Source organism: Dipodomys merriami, unplaced genomic scaffold (genome assembly GCF_024711535.1).
Source record: "Dipodomys merriami isolate MVZ:Mamm:240054 unplaced genomic scaffold, mDipMer1.0.p SCAF_41, whole genome shotgun sequence".
NCBI classification, from domain to species: domain Eukaryota; kingdom Metazoa; phylum Chordata; class Mammalia; order Rodentia; family Heteromyidae; genus Dipodomys; species Dipodomys merriami.
The window spans coordinates 10,217,353-10,232,500 of NW_027205715.1; the positions used below are offsets into that span (position 1 = coordinate 10,217,353).

Sequence of the window (15,148 nt, forward strand, 5' to 3'; positions counted from 1 at the left end):
AGCACTAGCCTTGGGCTGAAGAGCGCAGGGACAGCGCCCAAGCCCAGAGTTCAAGCCCCATGGACTGACAAAAAAGAAAAAAGAAACATAAAGAAGCTAGGGCCATTCACATGAAGGATAAAGGATGAAGAGGAACAGGAAGTGGAAATGATGCAAACTTTCACAAAGGTAAAGGAAACATAAAAAAAAAAGTGAATCTTGACTACAGAATAGGGAAATACTCAAAGCAAATTCACAGTTAGCTTTTAGAAGAAACATTTAATTAATACAATGTCAAACATTTAGTGGGCCAGAACTTCAACAGCTTGGGAAACAGTAGAATACCTTTCTGAGTTGTGTTGAGAACTTTGAAATTGGTCAAAAGTATTAAAATCTAAATGTCTTACATACTATTCATTGGACTATAGTGAGAAATGTTTGAAGGCTCCTATCTTTTTTCTTAAGTTCTAAGCTCTTTAAACCTAAGAATAATAGCATATTCCTAAATAAATATTTACCTTATGGAGAAATTTTATATAACTTGGACATAAAAATATTTGCTGCTAGCTATTCAAGAGATTGGAATATGAGAACCACAGTTCAAAGCCAGCCTGGGCAGGAAAGTCCATGAGACTCTGATGTCCAATTTACTACTAAAATAACCAGAAGTGGAGCTATGGCTCAAGTGGCAGAGCACTAGCCTTATGCAAAACAGCTCAGGGGCAGTGCTCAGGTCCTGAGTTCAAGCCAGGACTGGCAACAACAAAAAAACAGTGTTATAAGTTATTGTAATAATTTGGAGAGTTGCAGTACCACAAAAATTGTTTAAGACTATCTCTGGGCTGGGAAGGTGGTTTAGTGGTAGAATGCTTGCCTAGCATGCAGGAAGCCCTGGGTTCAATTCTTCAGTACCACATAAGCAGAAAAAGCCAGAAGTGGAGCTGTGGCTCAGGTGGCAGAATGCTAGCCTTGAACAAAACCAGCTCAGGCCCTGAGTTCAAGTCCCAGGACTGGCAAAAACAACAACAGCAAAAATCCAAAAAACTATCTCTGAAAGCCTGAGATCATGTGGTGGAGGCCAGCCTGAGTTTTGTAGTGAGTTCTGGGTCAGCCTGAGTTACTGAGGTGAGAGACTGTCTCAAAGGAAAAGCAAAAACCAAAACAATAATAACAAAAACCCTATTTTTAAGACTTTCTGTCACGTGAGGGCTTAGAAGAATATTTTCTATCTTTTAAGGTTCTGTATTTCTAGTTCAAACTAAAAATCAAGTCTTACACTTGGTGTGTTTGATCAGGTTGTGGTATTTATGAGCAAGGTCCACAGCTGTCCGTCCCTTCTGAAAGGGGAAAGACCACAAAATTGAATTCCAGTGATTTCCCATTTTCTTAACTCCATGGAAAAGGTAATTTACTTCTTCTTCAGTAAAGTTCTTACGAATTCTTCTGTTTTCTGTAATTAACGAGAGAATTATACAATGCATTAGTATTTGTTGAAAATAGTCTTTTTGAGGCCTAAATAACTACAAAACTTATTCTACACGTAGAAACTTGAGAAATTTTTGTGTCTAGTACATATATTCAAATGTATTTCAATGAAAAAAAAAACCTGAGTACCTACTAGTAAGTTAGGTGCTACTGCCATGGCTTTTTCAATAGTTGTAATTTATAGCCGGGCACCAGTGGCTTAGTCAGGAGGATGAGATCTGAGGATCATGGTTCAAAGCCAACTCAGGCAGAAAAGTCCCCATGAGACTCATTTCCAGTTAACCACTCAAAACCCAGAAGTGGAAAGATGGCTCAAAGTGGTAGAGTGCTAGCTTTGAGCAAACAGCAGCTCAGGGACAGCACTCGGGCCCTGGGTTCAAGCCCCATGATGGATTTTTTTTGGTTAAGGTGTAATTTAATCTATTATACTAATACCTGAACATCTTTAAATCAAGAAACAAGTTTATAAATGTAATCGCTAATGCAACGTTCCTGTGGGGATGATTAACAGCTTACCTATCTTAAAGATACAGTCTTCACAAAGGGCTCCATAACTTGACAGAAAAAGAATACCAATACTTGTTACTTTAAATATAGGTTTGGTTAACATTTTTTTTTTTTTTTGGGTCCAGTCATGGGGCCTGAACTCTGGGCCTGGGCGCTGTCCCTCAGCTCTTCAGCTCAAGGCTAGCGCTCTACCACTTGAGCCACAGAGCCACTTCCGGATTTTTTTCTTTTTGCTTATGTGGTGCTGAGGAATCGAACCCAGGGCCTCATGCATGCAAGGCAAGCGCTCTACCACTGAGCCACCTTCCCAGCCCATTGGTTAACATTTTTAAGAACAAGGATCTTTTGAAATTTGCTTTTAAAAACACATTCATTTCCTATATGGGTGTTCAGCTTGATCAAAACTAAAAAAAAAATGGTTGTATGATGGTTAATGAAGTTTTTTTTTGTTTTTTGTCATGGGGCTTGAACTCTGGGCTTAGGCGCTGTCCTTGTGCTCTTCAGCTCAAGAGGGGCGCTCTACTGCTTGAGCCACAGCGCCACTTCCAGTTTTCTAGTGGTTTATTGGAGATAAGAGTCTCATGGACTTTCCTGCCCCGGCTGGCTTTGAACCACGATCCTCAGATCTCAGCTTCCTGAGTAGCCAGGATTACAGGCGTGAGCCACCGGCGCCCGGCTTAATGAAGTTTTTTTTATTACCTGCTTTTAAGGGACAATTTCTAGTGTACAAAGAATACATGGATGGTAAATAATTCTTTTCCTCTGATCTTTACTAGAAAAATAGGTTTCTCTTTTGGAGGAGATATTTTTAAGCTTTTTTTTATTCATTGTTTACTCATGTAATCATTGTAGGTAGATGAGGCTACTCTTTTCTAAGGGTCATCCTTAGAAAATCTTCTCAGCTGAAATGTATGCATTATCCTGCCCATGTAATTGTAACTCCTCTGTACAGTATGTTCACAAATAAAATTAAATTAAATTAAAAAAAAAATCTTCTCAGCTGAACTTACCAGGCTAAGAAAGCAGTGTAACTAATGTCTTATTATTAATTGCATTAGTTACAATGCAGGCTCCACAAGAGCGGGAACTTTTGTACAAGTCTGTTCACCACTGCATCCCAAATGGCTAGAATAGTATTTGAGACATAGTAGATGATCATTAAATACTAAGAGAAAAAAACTATCTCAAAATTTATCAAAGAAATTATTCCCTCCTTTGGAGAGATTACATAGAGGAATATTCACATTTTACTTATCCAAGAAATAGTTTTTAGCTTCTCTTGCTAAATGATTTTAACTGCTTATCATCAGGGCTATTAAGTGATACTTTTTTTTTTGTCAGTTGTGGGGCCTGAACTCTGGGCCCAGGCACTGTCCCTGAGCTCTTCAGCTCAAGGTGAGCACTCTACCACTTGAGCCACAGTGCCACTTCCAGCTTTTTCTGCTTATGTGGTGCTAAGGAATCAAACCCAGGGCCTCATACATGCAAAGCAAGGACTCTACCACTAAGCCACCTTTCCAACCCTAAGTGATAACTTTTGGGATATAAGAGGTCCCTCTTCTATTGAGGCTGCCACCTCCCTGACTCCTAGTAAACTCTCAAAGATTTCTATAGTGAATAACTAGGCAGCCAGGTGGAAGCAAACGGCTCTGTACTTCAAGACACCCCTCTCCAGCTTCATCAGTATTCCTTATAATATTGACTATGTATTAGGGGAGCAAGAAAAAACTGGCAAGAGGGCTTACTTCCCAAAACTCTTACTTTTCAGACTCTCTCAAGATACCAACTCATCCTTAAAGAAAGCCTTGGGAAAATGTTTAATGCTCCCACATTACAGTGGTCTGTCCTAAAAAATAATAGGGGTAAATTTCAGTGCAAACTATACTTTAATGAAGAGTAGTGAAATGTCCTGATAAAAAGGGGAAATTTACCCAAATGAGGAAATGAGAAGGCAAAATGCCAGACTTTGCTTTGAAATACATAAGACAAACCAAATTAATACTTTCTCAGGATGCCTTGTAAATTCTAAAAAAGCAGGTCCAATTATTAGTGGATGGTTATATATGAGCTAAATATCAGTTAACAGTATTTAGGATCACTGTATAATTAATGTATAACAAAATTATGCCCATTCATGAGGTTCTAGAGATGGTTTTATCTAAGTAAAGGGATTATAGAATATTTTTAGTTGTTACATCTTTGTTTTGAAGTCATGTTGAAAATGTCTGTAATTTGGTGTCAAGTCCTGTGAAGAACACAACCTCTTTTCTTTCTTCTTTGTTTCTTCCTTTCTCTCTCTCTTTTTCTTTTTTTCTTTCTGTCAGTCATGGGGCTTGAACACAGGCTGGATGCTGTCCCTCAGCTCTTCAGCTCAAGGCTAGCACTCTACCACTTGAGCCATAGCACCACTTCTGGTTTTCTGGTGGTTTATTGGAGTAAGAGTCTCACAGACTTTCCTGCCCGGGCTGGCTTTGAATTGTGATCCTCAGATCTCAGCCTCCTGAGTAGCAAGAAACCAATTTCTAAGTGCAACATATCTCTGTGGAACAAAATACCCAGGGTTTCTACAGAAAAAAAAATCTTGTTTCCATTTCCTGCAGTTCACTTCAATAATTATTATATGATTAGAAGCACACAGGTATTGTGCCTTTGTGTCTCTCTCCTAAAAGTATCCTTCTCTGGTCTAATTGTGTGAATGCCTATAGTCCTGCATAATTTATCATATCCTAGTGTATTTTAGATCTAGCTTTTGCATATGAAACCTGTACCATTTGTGTCTCTGAGCTTAGCAAATTAAAAAAAACAAAAAACAAAAACAGGCTCTTGCCTGTAATCCTAACTACTCACTCAAGAGGCTAGGAGCTTGAGGATTGTGGTTAAAAGCCAGTCTAAGCAGAAAAAGATGAGATTCTGTGTCCAAAATAACCACCAAAAGAAGGGCAGGGTTTAGCTAGGTGCTGGTGGCTCACACCTGTAAGCCTATCTACTCAGGAGGCTGAGATCTCAGGATCATGGTTTAAAACCAGCCCAGGAGTGGATGAGACTCTTATGTACAGTTAACTACCAGAAAACAGGAAGTGGTGTGGCTCAAGTTGGTAGAGTGCTAGCCTTGACCTGAAGAGATGAGGGACAGTACCCAGGCGCAGAGTTCAAGCCCCACAACTGACCCCCCATTACCACCAAAAAACTGGCAGAGTTAGAAGTATGGCTCAGGTGGTAGAGTGCCTGCTGAGAAAGTACAAGGCATTGAGTTCGAACCCCAATACCACCTTAAAAACAAAAACAAGCTCTTCCACAGTGATACTGTACTTACTTTATATATATATATAATTTTTAACCTAGAAAAGAGACTTAAAGTCTGAAGTTCCTTTCGAGGTTTTGGCAGTGAAAATAGCCATAGAAGTGTCATGTGAAGCAAAATGTTTCCTGGATGAATTCAGTTCAAATAACTCTATGATAAATATCAGAGTAGCTCTACTGATGGTATTCATTTCTTATTTTTATTGTAAAGGTGATGTACAGAGGGGTTATAGTTACATAAGTAAGGTAATGAGTACATTTGTTTTCTAAATGTTACCTCCTCCTTCATTTTCTCCCATTTGATGTTACTCATTTCTGATGACTCTGACAAGTAATGTACTCAATTGTTTATTCCTACTCCTGTAGTTAGTATTAACTTCAGATGATTAGAAGAAAATGTTAAGGTTCTCAAACTCTCTGATAAATCTGGAATGGTGATAAGCCTGAAGTCTTAACCCTACAGTTAAATTAAAATTTCAATAAGTTATTTAAGAAGCACTTTTTTGCTTCAATTTTGACTGTTTGACACATTGGAGTTATGATCAAAAGTCTCTCTGGAGTACTTGTACATGGAAAATTTGTTCTGAAAATATGAATTGATCCAGACAATAGAATGAGGGTTTCTAGAAAAAGCTTGTAATGTATCTAAGTTATGCTATTTCTAACTTATAAGAATTAGAGGCAACAACATTTATAAGACATCTAACACATAGTAGGTACTTAATAAAGGTTGTTTTCCTCCTGCTGCTTTCCAGATGGCAGACAGCAAGTGAACAAACAAATGGGAGATGTCTCTTTTCTTAGGAAATATAATCTTCATCAGAGCCAAGGGTTATCACAGAAAGAGCTATTGATGGTGAGAACTAAAAACAAGTACATCTTTTTTTAGAAGTCTGTGATATTTAAGCTGACTTAAAAATTAAATATGTTCATTTATTTCTCCAGGGATAGCAGATTTGCTACTGAGTTGTTGTCTTCTACATGGGGTCAGCAGAATTTCTGAAAAATATGGAATACATTTAGTAGAATTAGAGTACCAATCTGAAGAACTCATAAGTATATGAATTCTATTAGTATGGTTATTTCCTCTCCCCAACCTTTCTAGTAGGAATAATTAGATTAGGAAGAAATTTTAAGCCATCAGAAACTAAATCTTCTAATCTTCTCCCAGGTACATCATAAATTACCGGTTGCTAAGAAATGTTTTCTTTTCTTTCTTTTTTTTTTTCTTTGTGGTCATGGGGCTTGAACTCTGGGGCCTGGGCACTGTCCCTCAGCTCTTTAGCTCAAGCCTAGCACTCTACCACTAGAGCCACAATGCCACTTCCAGTTTTCTAAGTGGTTTATAGGAGGTTAAGAGTCTCATGGACTTTCCTGCCTGGGCTGGCTGTGAACCATAATCCTCAGATTGCAGGCTCCTGAGTGGCTAGGATTACAGGCATGAGCCACTGATGCCCAGCAAAATGTTTTCTTTTCAACATTATTTTATCCTTAAATTTTTAAATATACTTAATATCTTAATGATGGCTTAGAAGGCATAACTGTAATTACAGTCTTAAAGCTATGGAATTAATTACTTTTGTTACAGATAAATGATTTCCTTAGTTCACTTTTATATCTGTCTTCAGCTTCCACAATGACTTTGTGTCGATCACATTGGTATGGACAAGCACGCAAGAGCTTGCTAAAATTTCGGCTATTTAGAGGTTTTCCTACTGATATGCAACCTAAAAGAAAACAAAATAGTGTGATGTATAGATGTCAATAATGCACTTATAAATCTATGAAAACAGTTATCTATATGATGGTAACTTAAGTAAAATCAGAAACTTGTAAATACTTTAAGAAATCTATGTATGCTAATAAAAAATCTTAAAAACCCAAAAAATGACAAAATAAAAACATACATGCATATCAATGAAATAAGTGTTGGGATAGAAGTATGAACAGTTATAGCAATATAGAAAAAGAGCAACCAAACCAGGTTTGGTGGTACACGTCTGTAATCTCAACTACCCAGGCAGCTGTAGCAGTAGGATAGTAAATGCAAGGTCAGCCTGGGCAATTTAGCCAAACATCATCTCAAAAATAAAATTAGCTGAGTTTGGTGGTACACATCTGTAATCCAAGCACAAGGGAGTCAATGAGACAAGGACACAGGATGACCCATTGCAACAATGATACTCACGAGAAACTATGTTGGCAATGAACTTTACAACTTGCGGTGAGGAGAAGGGGGAAAGTGACAGAGGGAAGGGATAGTAGGAAAAAAAACAAAGGAGGGGGTAACAATGTTTGACAAGAAATGTACATTACCTTACTCATGTAACTGTAACCTCTCTGTACAGCATCTTTACAATAAAGTAATTTATGGGGCTGGGAAGGTGGCTCAGTGGTAGAGCGCTTGCCTTGCATGCATGAGGCCCTGGGTTCGATTCCTCAGCACCACATAAGCAAAAAGAAAAAACCAGAAGTGGTGCTGTGGCTCAAGTGGTAGAGCGCTAGCTTTGAGCTGAAGAGCTGAGGGACAGTGCCCAGGCCCAGAGTTCAGGCCCACGACCGGACCCAAAAAAAAAAAAAATAAATAAATAAAATTTATTTTTTAAAAGGCAGGTGCTATTGGTGCATACATAAAATCCTAATGACTCAGAAGGCTAAGATCTGAGGATCCTGGCTTGAAGACAGTTTAGGCAGAAAAGTCTATGAGATATTCATCTCCAATTAACTAGCAAAAAGCCAGAAGTACAGATGTGGCTCAAATGGTAGAAATGCCAGCTTTGAGAGAAAAAGCAAGCAAGAAGGCAAGGCCTTGAGTTCAAGCTTCAGTACTGGCATGCCTACACACATGCACACATTCACTCTTTCATAATAGTAATAAATTATTTTTGGATTTAACTATTGTTTTTGTCTTTTCTTCTTTGGTACTGGGGATTGGACCCAGTACATTGCACTTGATAGGCAAGTGCTTTGCCACTGAGCTACATCCCAGCCCTAAATACATTTTAAAAAATTAAAAAGGGGGCTGGGAAGGTGGCTCAGTGGTAGAGCACTTGCCTTGCATGCAATGAGGCCCTGGGTTCGATTCCTCAGCAACACATAAAGAAAATAGCTGGAAGTGGCTCTGTGGCTCAAGTGGTAGAGCGCTAGCCTTGAGCTGAAGAGCTGAGGGATGGCGCCCAGGCCCAGAGTTCAGGCCCCACAACCGGATCCAAAAAAAAAAAAAATTAAAAAGGTATGAAGTATATTCCAATGTGTTTTCCTAACACATTGAAAGTTCCTGGGTTCAATCCCCAACACAACAAAAGGAAAGGGAAAAGGAAAGAGAGCTCAAGGGTACAGCTCAGTGGTAGAGCATTTAACTAGTAAACATAGGGCATTGAGTTTAACCTCAGTACCACTACAAAAAAGAAAAAGAGGTAAAGTTGGTCTAGTTCTATTAAGGGAAAATATTGAAAAGAAGTGATCTATATGTAAGTTCAGTTCTTGTTTTGTTTGTTGGTCATGGGGCTTGAACTCAGGGTCTGGGCACTGTCCCTGAGCTAGCACTAAATCACTTGAGCCACAGCTCCACTTCTGGCTTTTTGGTGGTAATCATATCTAGATGATATATCATATTCAAGCTTAATGATTTTTCTGCAGGATTCCCCATAGGTAGATAGCATTGTGTGCTTCTCACTATATTGTATTAAGAGGCAGATAATGTCTGCCTTCTCTCCCTCATTCTGGTTCTCTCTCTTTCTCTCTCTCTCTCTCTCTCTCTCTCTCTCTCTCTCTCTCTCTCTCTCTCTCTCTCTCTCTCTCTCTCTCTCTCTCTCTCTCCTCTCTCTCTCTCTTTCTCGATTGTTTGAGACACACACACACAGTGTTGATATATTGGTGATGGTCTTGAGCACTGTCCCTGTTTTTTTTTTTTCTTTCTTTTTTTCCATCAAGGCTAGCACTCTAACCATTTGAGCCACAGCTTTACTTCCAGCTTTTTGGTAGTTAATTGGAGATAAGAGTCTCACAGACTTTCCTGCCCAACCTGGCTTCAAACTGCAATCCTCAGATCTCAGTATCCTGAGCTAGGATTACAAATATGAACCACCAGAACCCAGCTGATTTTATTTTGTTTAGACAGGATCTCCTACTGTAGCCTAAGTCGGCTCAAATGTGTGTGGCCTGTTAGGCTCTGTGGCTGGTTTGGAACTCCTGATCCTAACTATTCCCACAAAGGTAGACTACAGGCATATACCACCACACGTGACTGGATCTTTCTTTCTTTCTTTTTCTTCCTTTTCTTTTTTCCTTTCTTTTTTCCTTCCTTCCTTCCTTCTTCCCTCCCTCCCTCCCTTTCTCCCTTCCTTCCTTTCTCTCTCTTCCTTTCTCTCCCCCCTCCCCTCTGTCGGTTGTGAACGCAGGACCTGGGCACTATTCCTGAGCCTCTTTGTGATCAAGGCTAGCACTCTACCACTTGAGCCACAGCACCAAAAAAGAAGCTTCAAGTATCCTTTAATATTACAAATTTAGAGAATGGGAAAAAAAAGCACCAGGTTTCCAGGAGTTAAGAAGGGAATGAATGCATTGAAAAAGAAGGAACAGGGCTGGGAAGGTGGCTCCGTGGTAGAGTGCTTGCCTTGCATGCGTGAGGCACTGGATTCGATTCCTCAGCACCACATAAGCAGAAAAAAAAAGCCGGAAGTGGTGCTGTGGCTCAAGTGGTAGAGCGCTAGCCTTGAGCTGAAGAGCTGAGGGACAGCGCCCAGGCCCAGAGTTCAGGTCCCATGACCGGACCCCCCCCCCCCCAAAAAAAAAAAAAAAGAAAAAGAAGGAACAAGACAGGAATCTGGTAGTAAAAGGTAGAAAGGAGAGTGTAAGAATCCTTGATTCAATAGCAAATCATGAAGCAGTTTTTCCCAGTATGGGACTTGAACTTAGGGCCTCAGGTTCTCACTTGGCTTTTACAATTAAGTCCAATGAGCACTCTACTGTTGGAGCCATACATCCAGTCCCGATCATTCATTTTTTAAATGAGGAAATATGAACACAGTTTAAGTTGAAACAAAAGGAATTAGTAGATAAAAATAAGCTTTTGTAATTATTAAATTGAAAGACAAGATATGATTCAGATTATGACTTGACATTAACTTTAGAATAATAGAAGAAATCTCTTCATCCAATATAAAAAAAATGACATTGGAACTAAACATAGAATACCTGAATTTTTTCCATAGAGCAGAGTGCAGTAGTAAGGATGAACAAAGAGGAAATACTAAGGTGTGAAGGAACAGAAACTATGGAATAATTACTGGAATTATTACAGAAAAAAATAGGTAACAGGACACTAGAACATTAATATGTCAATATAAATATAAAATAGATATTATATAATATCTATAATATTTAGAGCATAATCCAGAATATATACCTGTCTCTTTTCTCTGCAACACATAAAACGTTTATCTCAATAAAATTAAATTTGTAGACGATGAGTTGTGACAAAAGACAAGAGTAAAAAATTGAAGTGGTGAGTATATACAAACATTGGATCTCAGCCTGGTACAGAAAAGGAATATTAATTTGAACGATTTCATGCTCTACATTCTAATTTCTTCAAAGGAAATGAAACTTAATTTATAAAAGTAGAGCTATTATAAAATCTAGTTAACTAATATAAAAAGCTTTAATTATGTTTGTTTCTTTGATGGTCCTAGAGTTTAAACTAAGGGCCTGATGCTTGTTAGGCAGGCACTCCTTGAGCCACACCCCCAACCCTTAAAATTTTAATTATGAAATAATTGTAATAAAAATATTTACCTGAGCACCTATACTTTAATATTTTGGTACAACTGTCAGCTGCTTGAAAACTGAGAACTTCTTTATTTATTATGTCTGAGCATAATGTAAATGGATCTGAAAAAATTGTAAAATGCAAGACTTTTGATTAATGAAAAGGCCCTTGACATTTACAAGATTTCTGAAATCTCAGTACTTTCATGAGTTTTAATTCAGTATTATACATTCAATCATCCTAGTAGATAAACAAAAAAAAATTCTGGTTATCAGTGAAAGCTGAGTGAAGCATTTACACCAAAATGAGAATTAAATATGACTTACACTTTACAGGATGATATACCAATGTCCATTTTTTTTTTTTATGTGTGTGGGCTAGTCCTGGGTGTGGAACTCAGGGCCCGGGTACTGTCCCTGAATTTCTTTTGCTCAAGGCTAATGCTCTACCACTTGAGCCACAGCTCTATTTCCACCTTGTTTGGACTTTCCTGCCCAGATCTCAGCCTCCTGAGTAGCTAGGATTATAGGTATGAGCCACCGGTCCCTAGCCACTGTACATTTTTAATTGTATCAGTCATCTGTTCTTGGAAAACAAAGATGAAACATTTAAAAATCATACCTGTTACTGGCGAATGCTGCTTTTTATTTCTGACAACATGAATTGGATATTTAAAAACACGGTCACTAAAAGAAAAGAAGTACCAAATTAGCTGAAGTAAAGACATTGTCTTGTGTGTGTATGCAGTGGTTTGACACTGAGTGTATGGCATGCAGAAGGACCTACTAAAATCTACTGTGGTCCCCAAGAGTCCATATATTAAAAATTCCTGTTCCCCAGGCCTGTAGGAGGTGGTATCTTGCAGATCTTCAGGTCACTGATATATGCTCTTGAAGGGGATTATCCATCCCCCACCATTCTGAACTAGCCATGAGCCAAAAAAAAAAAAACCTATGAGCTAAAATAAAACCAATCTCTCTCCCTCCCTTCATCCCTCCTCCCTCCATGCCTCCCTTGTAACAGTTGCAATCAGGTTTCTAGAACTAGAATTAGACAGTTCTCCAGACAGTAATAATATTGATGCCCAGAGAAATATGGAAGAAAAGGATTATAAAAAGAATAACAGGGGCTGGGATGTGGCTTAGTAGTATAATGCTTTTCATGAAACCCTGGGTTCAATTCTTCAGTACCACATATAGAAAAAGCCAGAAATGGTGATGTGGCTCAAGTGATAGAGTGCTAGCCTTAAGCAAAAGAAGCTCAGGGACAGTGCCTAGGCTCTGAGTTCAAGCCCAAGGACTGGCAAAAAAAAAAAAAAAAAAAAAGAATGACAGAGCTGTGGACTGGTGGTTCACATCTGTAATTCTAGCTTCTCAGGAGGCTGAGATCTAAGGATCATGGTTCAAATCCAGCTTGGACGTTCCCAGTGAGATTCTTATCTCCAATTAATCACCAGATAACCAGAAGTAGAGCTGTAGCTCAAAACTGTAGAGTGCTAACCTTGAGCAAAAGAGCTCAGAAACGGGCTGGGAAGGTGGCTCAGTGGTAGAGCCCTTGCCTTGCATGCCTGAGGCCCTGGGTTCGATTCCTCAGCACCACATAAGCGAAAAGAAAAAAGCCGGAAGTAGCGCTGTGGCTCAAGTGGTAGAGCGCTAGCCTTGAGCTGAAGAGCTGAGGGACAGCGCCCAGGCCCAGTGTTCAGGCCCCATGACTGGACCCCCCCCCCAAAAAAATAAAAATAAATAAAATAAAAAGAGCTCAGAAACAGGGCCCTGGACCCAAGTTCAAGCCCCACGACTGACAACAACAACAATAACATAGTAACAACAACAGGGAGCCTCAGTTGGTAAATCATTTATCTGATAGTGTCAGAAACAGTTCAATTCCAAATACTGCAATAAATAAGTAATTATAATAAAAAAGAAGAAAGGAGGAAGGAATGAGGGAAGAAACAACAAAATCAGCGGGACAAAGAACACAGGGGACAGGATAACAAACATTGTATGTCTGATGAATACAACGAATACAGCGTTTATGAAACAATATTAGTTTTGACTATAGTGTCATAATAACAGGCAATATAGAAAAGGCAATATCTTGAAAATTAGAAAAGGATTGCTAGAGCTATCTGTGTACATATTAATAAAGGTACTATTGAGGAGGGAAAAGTATTTAAAATGTATTAGGTACTATTGAGGAGGGAAAAGTATTTAAAATGTATTAATATTAATAACATAGCTGAGGTAAAAGAAGGATATGGTGCAAATCTTGGGAAAAGAACAAAAAGCCTGAGCCAAAGAACATATCTCATAGCTAAGCAATTCCACACCCCCAAGAGAGCAAATTAAGATGAGCATCAAATGCCGGTCGTTCACACCTGTAATCCTAGCTACTGTGGAGGCTGAGATCTGAGAATTACAGTTCAGAGCCAGCCCAGGCAGGAAAACCTGAGACTCTTATCTCCAATTAATCACCAGAAAATTGGAAGAGGCATTGTGGCTCAAGAGGTAGAGTGCTAACCCTGAGCTGAAGAGCTGAGGGACAGTGCCTAGGGCCCAGAGTTCAAGTCCCACAACTGAAAAGAAAAGAAAAAAAAAAAAAAGAACATCAAGAAGTCTTAAGTCAGGCATCTGTAGCTCATGTCTGTAATTCTAGCTACTCAGAAGGCTGAAGTTTGAAGCCAGCCAGCACAGAAAAGCCTATGAGATTCCCATCTCCAAAATAACCAGCAAAAACCTGAGCTGGAGTCATTGCACAAGTGGTAGAGCACTAGTCAAGCAAGCATAAGGCTCTGAGTTCAAACTCTATTACTGATCTCTCCCTTCCCCCTCAAAAAATGAAGTCTTGAAAATGTCTGTGGTAAGAGTATAAGCTCAAATATATAGTACTTGTTTTGCAAGCACAAGATGTGAATTCAATCCCCAGTACCACATAGAAAAGGTCTTGAAAAGAAAAAAAGGAGTGATGATTGTACAACCCATCTTCCTGATACCTAGATTATTCTACCCAGAATACAGCTTCCTTTTCACAGCAACTATTAGAACATACACAAGAAAGGGTTAAAAAAAAAAAGTTACAACACAGGCTGGACCTGAGAAAGAACAGTATAGGAGATGAAATGCAGGGAACAAAAGAACAAACCACCACAGCCCATTCCCTTTTTCATTAAATTTACAAGCATAGTTAAGCTCACACCTACAATCCTAGCTATTCAGGAGGCTGAGAGTAGGACTGTGGTTTGAGACAAGCCCAAACAGAAAAGTTCATAAGACCCTATCTCAAAAGTAAACTGCAAAAAAATAGGGCTGAAGGAGTGAATCAAGTGGTAGAAAGTGCCAGCATAGCAAGCATTAATTTAAACTCTAGTACCACAAAAAATTTACAAATTGGGTTTTGCCATATTTGCTAACAGATTATCAATTCTTAACTTTATTACTTCAGGTAGAAGGGTTCTGTTTTCTTTTTTGAGCATACTTTCTAAAATTCAATTATGATTATGCAACTCAATTCAAAATCTTCAATGCTCCCCATATCCTGTGAGCTAAAACCCCAAATTCTAGACATGACATGCAAGGCCTTAGAAGAAGTGGGACTTACCTCCTTATCCTAATTTCTCTGGAAATATTTCCTATGTTAGCCTTCTCTCACTTTATCATTTCTGTATTCCTATTGCTTAAGAATATAGCATATTGTAGCACACAATAAATGCTTACTGGATAAAATTATTGAACTATACCTTGATTTATAAACAAAATTCTTTTTGTCAAAAGTTGTTTTCTCATGTAAACCTTGATTGCAGCTGGAACTGACTTTACGTAAAGTCATCTTTTGTCCACTAAATGGATGTGTACTCTTTAACAGAGTCTTCACTCGGTTATCAGTGGCACAAGCCTTAGATGTGACATCACCAGATGGAGAACTCTGAAACTGTCCAGGCTGGTTTTTATTCTTATCTTCTTCTGCTTTGGTATCTCCAGTACTACCTGAATAGAGGTGTTTCAGTATGTTCTCCTTGTTCATAAATGGCATATTCTCATAGCTTCTTCTTTGAATTTCTTCCTATAATGTAAAAATGGCAAATAAATGATTCCAATATAATCCATTTCT

At 38.7% G+C, this 15,148-nt stretch overlaps 1 protein-coding gene across 1 annotated transcript in view; it reads right to left on the bottom strand.

The window, feature by feature from the left end:
- Positions 1-249: 249 nt before the first annotated feature.
- LOC138806878 (telomere repeats-binding bouquet formation protein 1-like) overlaps positions 250-15,148 on the bottom strand; it is a 38,521-nt gene continuing 23,622 nt past the window's right edge. Inside the window, exons 14-19 of the mRNA XM_069992288.1 lie at positions 14,778-15,100; positions 11,663-11,727; positions 11,068-11,163; positions 6,849-6,998; positions 6,208-6,270; positions 250-1,429 (exon numbers count right to left, since the gene is read on the bottom strand). Of these exons, the coding sequence (XP_069848389.1) occupies positions 1,245-1,429; positions 6,208-6,270; positions 6,849-6,998; positions 11,068-11,163; positions 11,663-11,727; positions 14,778-15,100 (882 nt within the window). The 3' untranslated portion in view covers positions 250-1,244. The remainder of the gene's footprint in view (positions 1,430-6,207; positions 6,271-6,848; positions 6,999-11,067; positions 11,164-11,662; positions 11,728-14,777; positions 15,101-15,148) is intronic.